This window comes from Chiloscyllium plagiosum, unplaced genomic scaffold (genome assembly GCF_037043375.1).
Source record: "Chiloscyllium plagiosum isolate Xiang-an unplaced genomic scaffold, Cpla_swu_hap1 HiC_scaffold_4, whole genome shotgun sequence".
NCBI classification, from domain to species: Eukaryota; Metazoa; Chordata; class Chondrichthyes; order Orectolobiformes; family Hemiscylliidae; genus Chiloscyllium; species Chiloscyllium plagiosum.
The window spans coordinates 107663680-107681445 of NW_028270142.1; the positions used below are offsets into that span (position 1 = coordinate 107663680).

The window sequence follows — 17766 nt, forward strand, 5'->3', positions numbered from 1 at the left end:
GCAAAGGAACAGAGGTGCTGACAGGCAACTTGTCAAAAAACTGGTGTCATTACAAGTTCAAAATGCAACTTGGCTTGTTTGGCTTTGAACATGCTCCCCCATAGCAAAGGGAACTGACAAAATGGTCAAGAGGGCTCACTGGGCCTGAGCTGTGTGCGTGCCACCAGAGGGCAAGAGATGCTTGTTGCATTGTTGTGCAAATAATGTCCAACTCACAGAAACTGTTCTGACGGCAACAGGTGAAGCAAAACATTTGCACAGTCTGAACTATGGATAGAAAATAAACAAACTTCCTGAGCCAGGGCAAGTGAATTTGAATTGAAACTATGAATTGAACTAGCTTTATTGCCACATGTGCTCCAAGTCGCCACTTATGGCGCCATCTTCGGTACAAGCTACCTCGGTACAGATTCTTCAGTACGACAATTGATAAGGACAGACTCATGCAGGTATGAGACAAGCCTGAGTCCACTGAACATTGACTGATGCAGCAACAAGAGTGGGATTCCCAGTCCTTCCAAGTTAGCTGCCGGCTCTACATTTATTGTAAAGGTGAAGCGTGGACAAATCTAACTTTGAAGTTGCTAAAGACCACTTCATTCCTGATTGAAAATTACCTAAGGGGCCACACATTTAAGACAGAGATGAATTCCTTATCTCAGATGGTACTGAATCTAACGAATTCTTCAGCACAGAAGGCTGTTGAGGCTGGGTCATTGAATGTATTCAAGTCTGAGATGGAAAGATTTTTTAATCAGTAAGGAGATCAAGGGTCATGGGGAAAAGGCAGAAAAGTGGAGTTGAAGATTATTGATCAGCCACAATCTCACTGAACGGAGGAGCAGATGCAATGGGCCAATTGGCCTGCTTCTACTCCCACATCTTATGGTCGAGGCAAAATCAGCTTTACATAGGATAGCCAAATTGAAAGGAAAAGGTTGAGGGTACTTGGGAATGCTAGATATGCCCGGTACTAGTGATTAAGGCTTTTGGCTTGTGTACCATTAACACAAGCATGGACTGATAGGGCCAAGAGGCCTATTCACATATTGTAACTGCTATCTATTTCTATGTATAAATGCTTGTATGGCATTAGTGTTCATTAGTTTAATGCAATTGTCAGATAGTTTTTGACTCCATCAAAATGCCTGGTAGGCAAATGTGAAATGCCAGGAAGAGTTTACACCCTCCTACACAGATCCTATTACATATGAATATTTTTTCATTTTCCACCAAGTAATATGGAAGGAGTTGCTCACACTCAGCTAAATGTTTACAATGGATAGAAACTTTATCTCTGTCTGGCGAAGAACAATTTCCAATGCCAGATTTAAGAGCACATACAATCACTGTAAATAATACTGACTGAGGTAATGTTGACCCAACACATTGAAAGGTGCTAAGCCAGTAAGGAACACTGGAGAGGTTTACAACTGCCTTCTCAAAAAGTAGAGTAGATTGTGGATTTTTTACCCTTCTGTGTTTAACAGTCATCCCTACGCAACCATAACCTTATCAAGAGGAGTCAGGAATGGTGTGGCACAAAACTCTTAAGATAGGAGGGCGGAAATGGTCATGTCCCACTAATCAGATGATGTCTCTACTCCAATAATTAACTTTATTGTGATAACGTATGAACTAGAAACATTTCTATAGAACACTAAGTAAGCCTCATTCCAGGTTGTTGATAAAATTAAAAGTATATAAATACCCAATACGTGGAATAAAAACAAACATATTGATATTTTGGTTAAAAGAAAATGCTCTCTGAAACATTTACTTTTCACAGTTGGTGATGGACCCATTTTTGTATTTATTGAATATTCTCCTGTATTTAATGTATCTGGATTATAGTTCTTCAGTTATCACATTGGTGATGGCCTGGGCATGACTCGAGGCATGAAGCAACAAAACAAATGCTTTCTTTAATGCTAATGTTCTCTCCCTACCAGCTGATGCTATTACCAACCTGACCTGTCTTCAGAAATTTATAAAATCTGCTGTTCACCACAAAACTAAACAGTACAGCAATGCATGACAGCCACCAACACAGCAATCAGCAAAGGTGAGGAAACATCACCAAGGCAACATCAGGTACTAACTGCAAAACAAACTGAAATAGAACAAAGAAAGTGTATCTTAAATGCATAGTGCTTCATAAAGCAATGATTACTGAGAATGAACTTTCTTCGGATTTGTAAAATCAGTGGCCGCTTCCACTTCGAAAAATAAAGGCAGTAGACACCTGGGAACACCATCACCTGCAATAGTTCTTCCCAAGCGCTCTCACACCCCACCCAGACTTGGAAATATATTATCATTGCTTTATTGTCACTTGCTCAAAATTGTGGAAAGCCACAGATGACAGCACTCTGGTTCTACCCACCCCACATAGATTGCAGTGATCAAAGGAGGTCATTTGGATCCAAAGCGAGCTCAGTAGCAGAAAGTCACTGGAGCAGGAAGGGTAATGGTTGATTGGCGCTTTTGTGACGAGTGGGTATTTCCGCAGCACACAGTTCATAAGCCCTTGCTTTTCATGGGATACATCCCATGGATTTTAAGGCTGAGGTGTTAAACCAGAAGATGAAAGGTTATCAGGGTTTAGGATGGAATGTGGATTTAGGGTTGCAATCAGATCAACTGTGATCTTATTAAATGGCAGAGCAGGAACAAGGTCCTGAAAAGCCGCCTTCCCCTTCTTGTTTATATGTTCAGCCCATAATTTTAAAATGCACGAATATATAAAGACATTGCTTGCCCTTGCATTCCTTAATGACAGACTATAAATGACTTATATAAAATATTAAGTTAGGCCACAGGATACAGTGCTGCTCATTGCTTTACACGATGAGCATGACTCTGGTGGAGAGGGTACTGGGGGTGACTTACAAGAATTGTTGCCAGAAGCAGGAACTTTAGCCATGAGGAAAGCCAAAGGCTGTTTACTTTGTGATAGTTGAAGCTGAGAGAGATTCAACTGAGGTTTATAAAATTATAAGAGGCCAAGATAGTGTGGGTCAGAAGGATCTCTTTAACTTAACAAATAGGTCAATAACTAAGGTGAATATATTTGAAGTGACTGGCAGAGAGATTAGAGGGACATTGAAGACATCTTGCATCCAGAGGGCAGTTGGGGTTTGGCATGGTAGAGGCAGAAACTCTCATCATATTGAAAAAGTATTCGTACTGCCATAAACCACAGAGCTTTTGAGGAAAGCTGCAAAGTATGATCATGTTATCCAGCGCTTTATGGCTGGTATGGGTATGATGGGCTGAATAACCTCTATATGTAGCTTGAAGTTTCTGTTTTTAAGGCAACTTACCAGCACTTTCTCAAAGGTACTTAGACATAATCAATAAATGCTGATGTTGTCAGTCATCTCAAGAATGAATTTTAAATAAGGACGGTATTTAAGGTCAAGAAGTTCTCCCAATGTAAGATAACTTGCATATACAAAGCATCTTTTACAAGTACAGGATAGCTCTTGGTAGCTTCCAGCCACTGAAGTACTTTTGAAATGCAGTCATGGCTATAATATGGGAAACACCGCTGCCAATTTTCAGAACAGTAAACTCCTGAAACAATATAGAACAGATAAAGAACAATGCAGAACAGATAACAATAAAGAACAGGTAACCTGTTTTTATGATGTAGCTTAAAGGATAAATATTGGTCAGGATAACTCATCTGCCCTCCTTCAAAGCCTGGTGTTCAGAACTGGAAGCAATATTCCCTCTGAGACTGAACTAGTGTCTTACAGAAGTTCAACAAAACACTTTGCACATATACTCTATGCCTATATTGATAAAGGCTAGAATAAACCATGCTTCATGAACTATTTACTCAACCTGTCCTACCATCTTTAATAACTTTTTTGTTTATAATTTTTTTATTTAAATCAATTTTCTCGTTAACCTGTTCAGAAATGTTAATTAGACACATCTGGAACAGGAGGGACTTGAACATGGGCCTCTCAGTCCAGGAGTAGGAACACTACTACTGCGCCTCTTTGATAACTTGTACACACCCATTCAGGTCCTCTGCACCTGCACCCCCTTTAGAATTGTAACTTTTATTTTGTATTGTCTTTCATGTTCTTTTTAACTAAATTGTATCACGTCACGCTTATCCAGATGAAGCTGAACTTTATCTATCACCTATCTGTCCACTTCACCGATTTATCATTATCTTTTGAAATTTGACATAATCATCCTCACAGTTTACAGTGCCTCTAACTTTTGTATCCTCCACAAATTTTGAAACTGTACCCTGCACACAAGAGGTCTAGATCATGAGTATAAATCACGAAAGGCAAGGGTCCAACATTCACTCCTTGGGAAATCACTACAAAATTACCCCCAGCCCAAAAAATATGAATTAACCATTACTCTGTTTGCTATCACTTAATCAACATCCCTATTCCTCCAGAGTTCTAACTTGGCTCGCAAGTCTGCCATGTGACACTATATCAAACACCTTCTGGAAATCATGTGAGGTACATTAACAGTGTTACCTGAGTTACCGCATCCAAAAAACTCCATTTTAGTTAAAAAAAAGATTTCCTTCAAGAAATCCATGCTGGCTCTCCTTAATTAACCCACATTTGTGCATTTCATCATATACTTTGTCCCAAATGAAAGATTCTAGAGGTTTAAAATAAGTGAAGTTAAACTGAGTTGTCTGTAGCTGTTTGATTGATCTTTGCATCCTTTTTTCAACAGTGCTGCTTGTCTGAAATTCTCTGCTCCTCTGGCACCACCCTGAGTCTAAGGAAGACTGAAAAATTGCCAATGCCTCTGCAATTTCCACCTATCTCTACATTCTTGGGTGCATCACATTCAGTCTTTTGTCAATTTATCTTGTGCAAGCAACCTATTCAATATCTGCTCGTTAATTGTGAATCCTTAGAGTATCTGAATTTCCTTCGTTTGCATTTCTTGGCATTTTCTTTCTTAGTTAAGATAGATGCAAAGTTCTTACTTAATTCTTCAGCCATATCATCAGCCTCTATATGTAAATCCCTTCTTTGGAACTTAAATAGGCCCAACTCCTCCTTTCAATTCTTATAGATATTTTCTCATCAACCTGTTCAGAGATATTATTAGAAGACTTTGGAACTTTCTTTTATGTTTGTCACTGCTCTCTTCGCTTCTCTTATTTGATATTCCCTCACTCCTCTGTACCTACTTTAGTCAGGTTGGCTCTGAACAGTATTTTCGATCTGACATCTGTTATACGCAGACTTCTCCTACTTCATTATGAGGTCTACCTATTTTGTCAACCAGGGAGTTGTTGATTTGATGCTCTCCCCTTCCCTTTCAAGGGACTATGCCTTCAGATGAAACATCTCTTCTTTTGGAGGTAGTTCTTTGTTCAGCTATTTTTCCTGCCAACATTTGACTCCAGTGTATTCAACCCAGATCTATTCTTATCCCATCAAACTTGGCTTTACTCCAATGAATTACTCTTCTTCTGTACTGTTCATTAGCTTTTTTTTTTAAAATAGTCAGCCTAGTTATAAACACAGAGATCACTATCACTAAAAATGTCCTCCCAAAGATACTGGATTTATTTGGTCCAATTCATTCCAAAGAACAAGGACTGATAGTAATTCCTTTCTCTTTGGAACGAAAACATACAGCTCTAGAAAATTCTCCTGAACACACTCTATGAACCCTTTTCTGCCTTTACATAATTGCTATTCCAGGCTAAATTCAGAAAATTAAAGCTTCCATTATAATTACTCTATAAATTTTGTCCTTCTGCAGTTTCCTTGCAAATTTGTTCCTCTATATCTTTTCCAATAGTTGTTGTCATACAGACTAGACTGGGAAATATATAAATATTGTTCTTGACACTTCTGGGACTTTCTACCTCTCTAGTACTGCAACGGTTCCTTTAATCAGTATCACTGCCCATGTTCATCCTGCCCTATTTTGTTCAATACCTTGTATAGAGGACTGTTTAACACACAATCCTGCCTTCCCCTTCATATATCTATGATACCTGGACTTCATGGTTAAGTTAATGTGGAGAGATTATACAAATCAGGCCTGTCTCCTCTAGGATTTACAAGTTCAAGGAGCGATCTGATCAAAGTCTTCAAGATATCAACAGAAAAAGACAGGGCAGATGAAGATAAACCATATCCACTGGTTAGGGATTCTGAAACTAGGGGGCATTGTCTGAGAATTAGGGCCAAACCATTCAGCTGAAGCATGTCTTCAGGTGGCGGGTGTCTGGAACTCTCTTCCACAAGTGGCAGTGGATTCTGGATCACTCGCTAATTTCAAAACCAAAACAGATAGAGAGAGATATATGGAGTTGCTTCACAGATTAGCCATGAACTCATTGAGGGGTGGAACATTCTGGAGGGGCGGAATGGCCTATTCTTGTTTCTAGATTAGATTAGATTCCCTACAGTGTGAAAACAGGCCCTTCGGCCCAACCAGTCCACACTGACCCTCCAAAGAAAAACCTACCCAAACCCATTTCCCTCTGACTAATGCACCTAGCACTATGGGCAATTTAGCATGGCCAATTCACCTGACCTGCACATCTTTGGACTGTGAGAGCAATGTTCCTATGTCTTCTGGACAAAAGTCCATTCAGATGGGATAGAATATTTGCTGGGAGAAACTATCCCAGAAAGAGATTGTTTACCGGACAGATGAGGACAAAGGCTAAAAAAAAAAGGGAATTGTTCAAGGTGCATACATTTCTACCAACATTGGTTCAGTATTATATAGTATTGTACTGCTATATAACGCAGTCTCAGCTGACATGCTAATCCACTGATAGAATCAGTTTACAGCAAAACAACTCTACTGGCTAAACAATGCCAGCCACCTTCCTGATCAGACATCAGGTTTATCGGTCTCTCACTCTTGTAACACCTTTCTCACCATAATCCAGACTCACGTGCTATTTCTGATAAAATAAATCCTGCCTGTGCTTCCTGAATTACAAACCTAATCTTCACCCACTCAACCTGAGGGGCTTTGGTGCACAGTTGACTGGTCACTTATCACCAGATCTTTACTTGACCATATCAAATACAATGATGCTCCAGTCTCCTAACCTCAAAACTTCCAACTGTGCCAGTTCAAAACACAAATAATCTCAGGCTCCATTTTACAAAGGAATGACTGCACTAATTGCACTGCATATTTCCAAATCTTCACATCCAATATCTTGTGAAAGAAGCTTATGAATTTATCACCAAAATCAAGGTGTCTCTGTAACATCCAATAATGGTTTACTGAACGGATTCCTGAGGCAACATTCCTGAGTCATATGAAGCGTAACTGGACCAGTTAGGACAACTTTTACTGGAGTTGAGAAGAATAAAGGGGATCTCACAGAAACCCATAAAACTCCAACAGGAATGACGTTCCTGATGACCAAGGTCACTAGAACCAGGGGCCACAGTTTAAGTATAAGGGTATTCAGGACTGAAATGAGGAGAAATATCTTCACCCAGAAAGAGATGAGTCTCTGAAATTCTATTCTGCAGAAAGCAGTTGAAGCCAAAACATTGAATGTTTTCAAGAATGAGTTATAGTTCTAAGGGCTAAAGGGATTAAAGCATATAGGGAGGAAAAGGAACAGGGTACTGAGTTAGATCATCAGCCATGATAATATTGATAGCAGAGCAGGTGGAAAAGATCATATGGCCCACTCCTGATTTTATTTTCCATGTTTAAATGTTACAAAGATAAGATAAATGTATACTGATGCTGCAGTTCATCATATGATCATACAAAGCAATACCAGGAATACATTAGTGACGAATTCATTATGGCGCTTCTGGCAAAACCTTTGTGGCAATGCTGTCACTGTAAAAAGGCTATTTGTTGTTTTGAAGAGGGGTTGTAAAGGCAGAGGTGCCAAACTGCTGTATAACAGTCTCAGCTAACATCGACAGAATCAAATTACAGCAAAAGATCAGTGCCAGAGACAGCCTGATTAAAAACTTTAGGAGGCCGTTAGGTTTTACTTAAAATGTTGGAACAATGGGAACAGAATAGTGAGTCAGCGTGGAGGCAGAGTCCTCCTCCAGGATGTGAAGAAGCCAGAGAAGGATGAGTGGGGTAACAGTCTGCAGGCAATGCAGGGTGCCGTGGATCTGGAGAAGAATCTGAACCAGAGTTTGCTGGATCTACACCAACTCGCCATTGCCCAGACTGACCCTCATCTGTGTGACTTCCTGGAGACTCACTATTTGGATGAGGAGGTCGAGATCATCAAGCGACTTGGGGACTACATCACCAACCTGAAGTGTCTGGGAGCTCCTGAGAATGGGATGGGATTGTACCTGTTTGACAGGCTCTCACTGGAGGACAGCAGCTAATATGACCTTTTGACTGCAGTCTTTGCCTGTTTGTATCCAATTCTCCTTGGGAGAATTTCTCCAGGAAGCAGGAACTTGTACTGAAGAAATGAATGGGAAATAAAGATCATTTGATCTCTCCTAAAAAAAAAAGGGAATGGCCAGATTTCAAAACCCAGACTTTCTAGTTTTTTTTTTAAGCTTTAGCAGTCAGAAGCTGTTTGGGGTCCCAGAAGCGTTGGAAGCTTCAGTCATTGATTCCTAGCTGCGACTTTCTCAGACATCTCTCTTGATGTTGTTTCCTCCTGGATTGCAGAACTGCATGTAAACATCTGTGTCTGAATGTATCTTTTTACAAAGGGGTGTCTTTATGGGATGTTACTATATTGGAACAGTTAAATAGTAATATCTGTATCTATTATTTGGTTAAGTTTTCCAATAGTTGAGTTATTCTAAATTCTTCTTTCTTTTGTTTGTATTTTAACTGTAGTATTTAAATAAGTGGTGTTTTGCTTAACATCGAGTAGTTTGACCAGTTGCATCACATCTGGAACACAGCACTTCACATCTACATTTAAAATAAGGAAAAGTGAGGTCTACGCTACCTTAAAATATTTTGAGGGGGTCTGGTCTGGTCCATAACCTTTACAGGATTTTGCAAAATATTTTAGCAGATGAATTTCCCAAACGCATTTTGATATTAGAATCCAAGGGATTCTGAGCCCCACTACAAAGAAATAGGTAGTCAGGTCCTTGTTGTCTTTGACTGCACCTGACCCAGCAGAAGTTAATGTTGACAATAGTTCACCAGGTTGGAGAAACATTTCATTTCCAACCTCGCAATCTTTATTTTTATGATCATAACTATTCACTAGAAAGCAAAAACACACAAGAAATTAACCTTGAAACTCTGATTACAAGTTTCCACATTTAGGTGCACTATTTTTTTTTAATTAACTTTGTTTCTCTTAGCCAATGTTACAGTACTTACAACTATAAAAAGTAATATTTTCCATAGCTATTAAAACATTATATTTTATGATTACTGGTGCAGAATAAGCCAACCCTGGTTGTACAGGTTTAATCCAACCTTTCCTTTTAACATCCAAATGCTCCAGAAATGTGCCAATACACTATTAATACTCTTCATTTCAGATTTCTGCTCTGTCTAACTGAGGCACAACATCCTTACTTTACTATTCAGCACCTCTCATGACAAAGGACAGCATTCCATTAGTCTTATTAGTCATTATTGAATATAATCAATATTGAAGAATGCATATACAGGCCACTTGGCTGCTCAGCCACTGAATTATATGATCTGATTAATCCATATTCCAACCTACACACAATAATTTTTCATCCATTTCTTATCAAGCATTTATCTACCACTGCTGTAAATATATTCAACAACTCTACTTCCACTGGCTTTAGAAGAAGAGATTTATAACCCTCTGCAGAAGAAAATTTTGCCTTATCATGAACAGAGTCGTACAGCACAGAAACAGACCTTTTTGTCTGACCAGTCCACGCTGACCGTGTTCCCAAACTAAAATAGTCCTACTTCCCTACGTTTGACCCATATCTCTCCAAACTTTTCCTATGCACAGACTTATCCAAATGCCTTTAAATGATGTAACTTTACCCACATCCACCACTTCCTCTGGCAGTTCATTCCACACACTAACCACTCTGGGTGAAAAAGTTGCCCCTCATGTCTTTTCGAAAACCTTTCTTCTTTCACCTGAAAAATAGGCCCCCTAGTTTTGAACCCTCTCTCCCGCCACCCCCCCGCCCCCATCTCAGTGAAAAGACCCTTGCTATTCACCTGATCTATGCCCCTCATTATTTTATAAATTTCTAGAAGGTCACCCCTCAACCTGCTACACTCCAGTGATAGAAGACCCAACCTATCCAACCTACTTTATGTCTCAAACCCTCCATTCCCAGTAAAATCCTGGTAGATATTTTCTGAACCATCTCCAATTTAATCCTATCCTTCCAACAGTAGGGTGACCAGAACTGGAGACAGTATTCCAAAAAAGGCCTCACCAACATCCTGTACAACCTCAACATGATGTTTCAACTCCTACACTCAAAGGTCTAAGCAACAAAGGCAAGTGTGCTAAATGCCTTCTCAACCACCCTGTGTCTACCTGTGATGCAAATTTCAAAGAATTATGCACCTGAACCCCTAGATCCACCCTCTAAAAATATTTTAAGGTGGTAGCGTAGACCCAACGTTTTCTTATTTTAAATGTAGATGTGAAGTGCTGTGTTCCAGATGTGATGCAACTGGTCAAACTACTCGATGTTAAACAAAATACAATTTACTTAAACACTACAGTTAAAATACAATCTTGGTATCATCTGCAAAATTGCTAACCATGTCTTCTATATTCTCATCCAAATCGTTAACATAAATGAGGAACAAAGGTGGACCCAGTACTGATCCCTGTGGAACACTGCAGGTCACAGGCCTCCAGCCCAAAAAACACCAACCTTTCACCACCACCCTGTCTCCTACCATCAAGCCAATTTTGAATCCTATTGACAAGTTCACTCTAATCCCATGTGATCTAACTTTATGAATTAGTCTACCATACAGAACCTTTTCTAAGGCTTTACTAAAAGTCCATATAAACAACATCTACCATTCTGCCCACAACAATCTTGTTTGGTTGCTTTCTCAAAAACTGCAATCATGTTTGAGACATGACTTGTCTTGCACAAAACCATGCTAATGATCTCTAACCAGTCCTTGCCTTTTCAAATGCATGCAAATCCTAACTTTCAGAATCCCCTCCCACCACCGATGTCAGAGCTGAAAAATGTGTTGCTGGAAAAGCGCAGCAGGTCAGGCAGCATCCAAGGAGCAGGAGAATCGACATTCCTGAAGAAGGGCTTATGCCCGAAACATCGATTCTCCTGCTCCTTGGAGGCTGCCTGACCTGCTGCGCTTTTCCAGCAACACATTTTTCAGCTCTGACCTCCAGCATCTGCAGTCCTCACTTCCACCATCGATGTCAGGCTCACAGATCTTTAGTTTCCAGGCTTATCCTCAGAGTCTTTCTTAAATGAATGAAAGTGGGTAACTGCCTTATTTTTAAACAGTTCTAGGCTCTCACATTACAGGAAACATACTTTCTACATCCACCCTGTCAAGAGCCCTCAGCTCTTACATGGTTCAATCAAGGCTGCGGGTTGTTCTTGTAAACTCCAGCAGATCCAAGCCTTGTCTGTCCACTCTTCCCTCATCAGACAACCTGCCCTTCAATACCACAGCTCCATGTAACGATATTTCCTAACCAACCTGTTCAGAGATGTTATCACACACCTCTAGAGGAGACGGCGCTTGAATCCAGGCCTTCTGGTCTCGGGGTAGGGATATACCACTGTATCAATCTGAAACTTGAAAATTTCACTTGACTCACGGTTTTCAGGAAGAAATTTCTGTATTTCCATTACACAAAGTGCTTCCTGATTTCATTTCTAAGTAGTTTGACTCTAATTTAATATTATGCTCTGTTCCTCTGGATACCTCATCCAGAATAAATAATCAGTATTGAGCCTATGTAATTTGAAATATCTCATTTAGATTTTAATCTTCTCAACTCAAGGGAATACAAACAAGGCTCATGCAGATTCACTTCACAAATTAACCCTTTAAACCCTGCTGTCCTTCCAATGAGTTTTGCCACCTAAACCTGAACTCAGTACTCTAAAAAGGTTCTTCACAAATGTTTCTATCTTGTCCATCATAAACAATTATGACCCCAACTGACGGTAATACTGGAGAGGTCAGACCCCGGTGAGGGACGGAGTTTTGTTTTTGTTTACTGTGGGGGTCAGTCACAGAACATATTCATAGTCAGAAGTTACACAATACCAGGTTACAGTCCAACAGGTTTACGTGAAATCACATGCTTTCAGAATGCTGCTAACATCTGGACTTCACTTGACTAAGGAGCAATGCTCCGAAAGCTGGCGATTTCAAATACACCTGCTGGACTATAACCTGGTTTTGTGTAACTTCTGACTTTGTCCACCCCAGCCCAACACCAGCAATTCCACACCATGAACATATTCATGAGAGGTTGTATTCAATGTACTTTTATTACAAACATTTTTACAACAAAATAAACAAATGTTACACTATACAATAACAATTGCAACAGCATTAGTGTAAATATCAGTAAGGAAGATATAACCTTTTACTCCAACCATAACCAGACAAACCTCAGTGAAGAGTCACCCCACTTTTCACACTAAAGCTTCTTGCTTATCTGGTACAGTTGGAATTGCTTTCTGGAATGTTCTTACTGACTTCTAAGCACCTTCAGAGCAAACACATAGGTTTTCCACAGACTCAGCTTCCAGCTGTTTTCTAGCCAGTCTTCTAACTGGTTTAGCATTCAAATCTCTCTCTGTGGTACCCACAGACAAGCTCACTGCCATTCTAGACATTTCCATCTTCCTGTCATTGGACATCATATTGCTAGGCAACTCAAGATTTTACCTCCAGCCCTGACACCTTGGACAGTTGATAACAGCATCTCTGCTATAAAGGATCTCTTCTCTCGGAATGCATTAGTCTCCATCTGACTGGGCCTACTCTGGGCTACTTTCTCTCCCTGGGTTGTAAAACTCAACTCAGCAATTACCTGTCTCGTTGGCTGGTTGTTGCCTTACATAACGAGCCTTTTTATGGATTTTGTTTGAAATTCGCTACTCAAAAATGACTTTCTGACTTCTTAAATAAAGTCAGATCTTCACAGAACTGAAAACCAATCCATTTTTCCATCATTTTAAAACACTGTGTTTTCAAACATTAATAATATATTTAGGAATCTTCATCATCTCTCTTCGAGCAGATGATGAGATACTATTTTTGGGACTCAGTAAAGGTGAGAGGTGAAAGAAAGGATAATTAGAGAGCTTCTGCAGTTGTTCTTCAACAACCCCCACAGGTAGCCACAAAACAGTACTACCATACAAAAGCTTCAGCGATATTTATAGTTACATGACTAACCAGCTAAAGTCCAAGGTGCATTTTATCCCCTGAGAAACAAAGAAGGTGCCAATAACACCTTTGCTCACTGTTTTATTTGTTTTCACTTTAAGACAGTACTTAGCGACATGGATTACCTTTATGAATATACAAATAATTCCAACTTAAATTGATGCTATCTTTCAAGGGATATATTCATTTACAAACCGCAGTATAGACTCGGTAGCAGTTAAGAATTAACAGCTCGTATTACCACATTGCCAAGGTACAGTGAGACGATTGAACTTCAGCGAAGGAGAAGGCTTTTTTTTTATACAGTGGAGCACTATTAATGCCTGCTAGGCCTACCCACATCAGTTCATGTACAGTGTAGTGGGAAATTTGAGAGAATAAAAGCACTGGAGATTTAGCAAGCAATTCTATCCCTCCATTGTTCAGATTACAGGCAAGCAATGTGCGCTACCTCTATCCTGATATCAGAATTGAAGGTGGCTGCAGCAACATAAACAAGGGTATCTGATGAACAAATTTTGCACTGTTGCAGTCAGGACAATGGCGGTTGTAAAATAGTTACATTTTGGGGGGTGGGGCAGTCTCACGAGTTATTTTCCGATCTCCAAATGCCTCTGCATGCACCAAGATGGACTACGTGACCTTTTAATTATCATTCATGAACTCTATGCTTACTGAAACTCAATTTGGACAATTACAACATCATGGCAAATGGTAAACCACAAGGGTAACTGAATTCTGTTTGTGTGTCACTCTACCAATACTTTACTCAAATGTAACTGGGACTTGGATTTACTCACCAATATTAAATATCTGCATAAATCTTATGTAGTAGCAGCAGAAAATAAATTGACTATAATACAACACTGAAATTAATAGAGGCTTTGCAAAGAATGGGGAATCAACCAAATACAACAAAGCAGAAATAATGTTGACCTATGGAAACGTGGAAAAATTGATGACCAAAACATTTGCTAGAAACAATTTTCTTTACTGGAATCCTTAGTAATTTGTTGAAAAGAAAACAAAAGGCCCTTATTAATGAAAGCACATTTTGGTTAACTATCAAGACTCAAATAAACACCAAATCTTGAAAACAATCTTAGGACGTTGTGACAGGAAGTTCTGTTTGATTTGTGGGAGCAATTTTAATCTCAAATTTCTAAAATCTTAAGAACAGTTAATACACGAATGTTGCCATATAAATGTAGCACTCAAAGAAAGAGTTTGTTTAACTGCATTTACATTTGGAAATAGTTTCTTTTACAAGATGGCGATGGTGGCAGGGTAGAAAGTGTTCAGGCTCTGTGCCTGTTAGCTTCTGCTCAGCTAATTGGCTGCATTCTTCTTTTATTTGTTTTGTTTCTTCATTTCTCTTATGTATCAAAGGGTCTTCTGTTCTGTGGCTGTATTGGATCCTGTGAGGGCCTGCTGTGGTGCCAGCAGTGTGATGGATCCAGATGTCTGTTCCTCATGGCCGTAGTGGACGCTGCTTTATCGAAGGGTTCATTGTCAGTGGTTCTGGTCCGTTCCACCTGCTGGTTTTAGCGGTAGCAGCGCGGTGGCTCTGGTTCATTCCTCGTGGCTACGGTGGCAACTTCGGGTGACAGCTGAAGTGGCACTGGCTTGCGCAGTGGCTTCAGCATCGGCGACTTGGTGCGTTCAGTCTGCCCCTCCTTGTTATGGCAGCAATGCAATGGCTTCAGTGTCAGCTTCAGTGGTGGCAGCGTGCTGCGCCCGGTCTGGAAATCCTTGCTCCGGCAACCACAGGGGCAACTTTGGTGACAGCATTCCGAAGCCACTCCATGAAACCAGATTGCAGTGGAGGACTCAGAAGATGACCTTTTACCTAACTTTGTCTCAATTATTTCTTTTTATAATTTCTGCCAGTAAAATGGCGCCGATGTGTGGCGACCTATGTACATTTCACTATATTTTCATCAATAAATTGCTATTCTATTCTAGTTTGACAATAAACACAGTATTATCAAAAATTGATCTCTCTCATTAGCTTCAAGTAAGTTTTCACTTGTGAGTATTTGACGGTATCTGCTAGACTTGTCATGGCACATTCATGTTCCTACATTTTTTGCAGGACACGTTGCTGAAAGTGCAAGCTGATAATGGCATAGCATGAAAACCAGGCATTAGGGATTTGACTCATGTAAACATCAGCATATCTCCAAACTTATTGAAGAATCTGGAAATTAACCATGCAAAGTTTGCAAAGGAAATATAAACTCAATGTCAAATCAGGTACAGAAAGAAAAATGAGCAAGGAAAATGATTATTTTAAGAACAAGGTATAAAGATAAGTAATAAGTCAGTGAAAACAGCAAGTAAAAGGATTGAAATTTGATATTTTACAAACTCCAACAATAATTAATAACTGGCAGAATAAAACACCAGAAATGTTTCAAATGCCAGAGAAGCTAGGGGATTTAATGAACACATTAAACCTCCAACCCTGGCAATATCCTTGTAAATCTTTTCTGTACCCTTCCAAATTACACAACATCCTTCCTATAGCAGGGAGCCCAGAACTGAATGCAGTATTCCAAAAGTGGCCTAACCAATATCCTGTACAGTATGTAGACTTCAAATAATAAAATTCAAGTCTCTTTACTGAATTTAGTTCAAATCTGCTGCTCGAATACTGAAACGTTACTGAATTCAATGGTGAGGCAAAAGTGAATGATAGAACATCACAACTCAGACAGCAACTTTTGGCTATCGCCTTTTAAACGCGCCCCCCTCTAATCCTCGCCTGTCGCTGACTTTGATACATAAACTACAGTGTGCACCATGAGCTGCAGCATCATTTTGAAAGCAATCCCTGGCCCCATGAATGGATTCCCATAATAATAACGCAGACGGTGTAAAGTCGCACATACAAACAGAACAGGCATGCAGTAAAAAGTTAGAAGGGTGCTGGAAATACTCAGCAGGGTCTGGCAGCATCTGTAAAGAGAGAAACAGTTTACAAATAACTCAGATTTCCAATACCCGCAGTGTTTTGATTTTGTTATGTATTGATTAGTATTCTGATGTTTAAGAAGTTCAATTTAATATTTAAAACACTTCAATGCTATTATATAAAACAGTACGCATACGGTAAAATCCTCATAACGCTTATGCACCAACCTGGATCTTTGCAAATCAAAAGTGCTGCTGCCCATCTGTCCCTGCTCCAGGTAGTAGTTGGGGACTGATGCCTGCCTTAAGAAGGCAGCAGGCAGTATTCCCTGAGTGAAGGAGTTGATCCTTGCCCTGCTACCGCCGCCTGCAGGAGCACACGGGGCGGGGAGAGGCGATGCAGAGGCTCCGCTCGGCTGGAGCCTGGGCTCGGCAGGGAGCAGCGCCGCGTTCTCATCGGGAGGAGGCAGCGGGGAGGAGGCGGAGGCGGCGGCGGCGGCTGGAGCTACAGCAGCCGCACCGCCTGGAGCCCGGAGAGGCAGCGGCGCTGTGCCACCCCCGCCCCCGCCGGCGCTGCTGCTGCTGCTGCTACTGGTGAGCCCACTCGCCCCGGCCCCATCCTCCTGCTCCTCAGCCTCCTCATCCTGAGTGAGGCGTCCGTCCAGAGAGATGTTGGTGAGAAAGCTGAGTGCCGCCTGCCTCCTCCTCGGGTCTATCCGTTTCCTGGTGCTGGGCTCAGTGCTGCTGCTGGAATGTAATGCCGAGCTGGGGTTGTTGTTGCTGCTGGTGGTGGTCACAGCCGCCATCCTCCTGTGGAAATGTTGAATGTGTCCCAATGCAGCGTGTGTGGATGTGTGTACCTATGCATATAGATAGGAGTTGTTTCTTTTTATCTCGTGCATATAATATTTATACATTTAAAAGCGCGTGTCCTTGCTAACAGAGCTAAACGTGCTGCTGCACTGCTCGGTGCAAACACTAAGAAGCGCTCTGTCAGCCCCAGCAGTCAGGCTGGAGGGAGGGACAAGGAGGCGGCCACTAGACAAAGCGCATGATCCCCAGCCCTTCCCACACACACACGGTAGCTCTTGTACAGTCAGCTCAAGGTTGCAGGCTTCATGCAAACCGGATCCACTGGCTGGTGGGGATTCTTTTCATGTGCCTGGTTATCTTTGCAACCCAAGATTGTAAAATGCAAACGTCGCGCGACCGGAGAGAGAAAGATTAATCTGCAATGGGAACTTCCTCGGGGACACAAAAACATATTTTTTCCCCGACCGAAGGTTGTGTAAGACTTGGGTATCCACTCCCTTTGCCATTCCGCAGGCGACTCCTGCTGGCCGCCTACATTCAGCAATGTGGGTGTGCGTTTCTTTTTGGAGCCAACCTGCGAGGGGATTGCTGACAGTGTAAATTGTATAATGTACCTTCTGCAAATGCCGAGCTGACAACAATGCACTGTACACCAACCAGGGAGCCTCGGCATTATTT

The 17766-nt window shown here is 40.9% G+C and overlaps 1 protein-coding gene across 2 annotated transcripts in view; it reads right to left on the minus strand.

Annotated features, from left to right (window-relative positions):
- The window catches only part of cables1 (Cdk5 and Abl enzyme substrate 1), a 170248-nt gene extending 152924 nt beyond the window's left edge, over nucleotides 1-17324 (minus strand). Inside the window, exon 1 of one of the 2 annotated variants that reach the window (XM_087986561.1) lies at nucleotides 16504-17324. In XM_087986561.1, coding sequence (XP_087842687.1) covers nucleotides 16504-17081 — 578 coding nt within the window. In that variant the 5' untranslated portion in view covers nucleotides 17082-17324. The remainder of the gene's footprint in view (nucleotides 1-16503) is intronic. The other variant, XM_087986560.1, reaches the window with a different exon arrangement.
- Nucleotides 17325-17766: the final 442 nt, after the last annotated feature.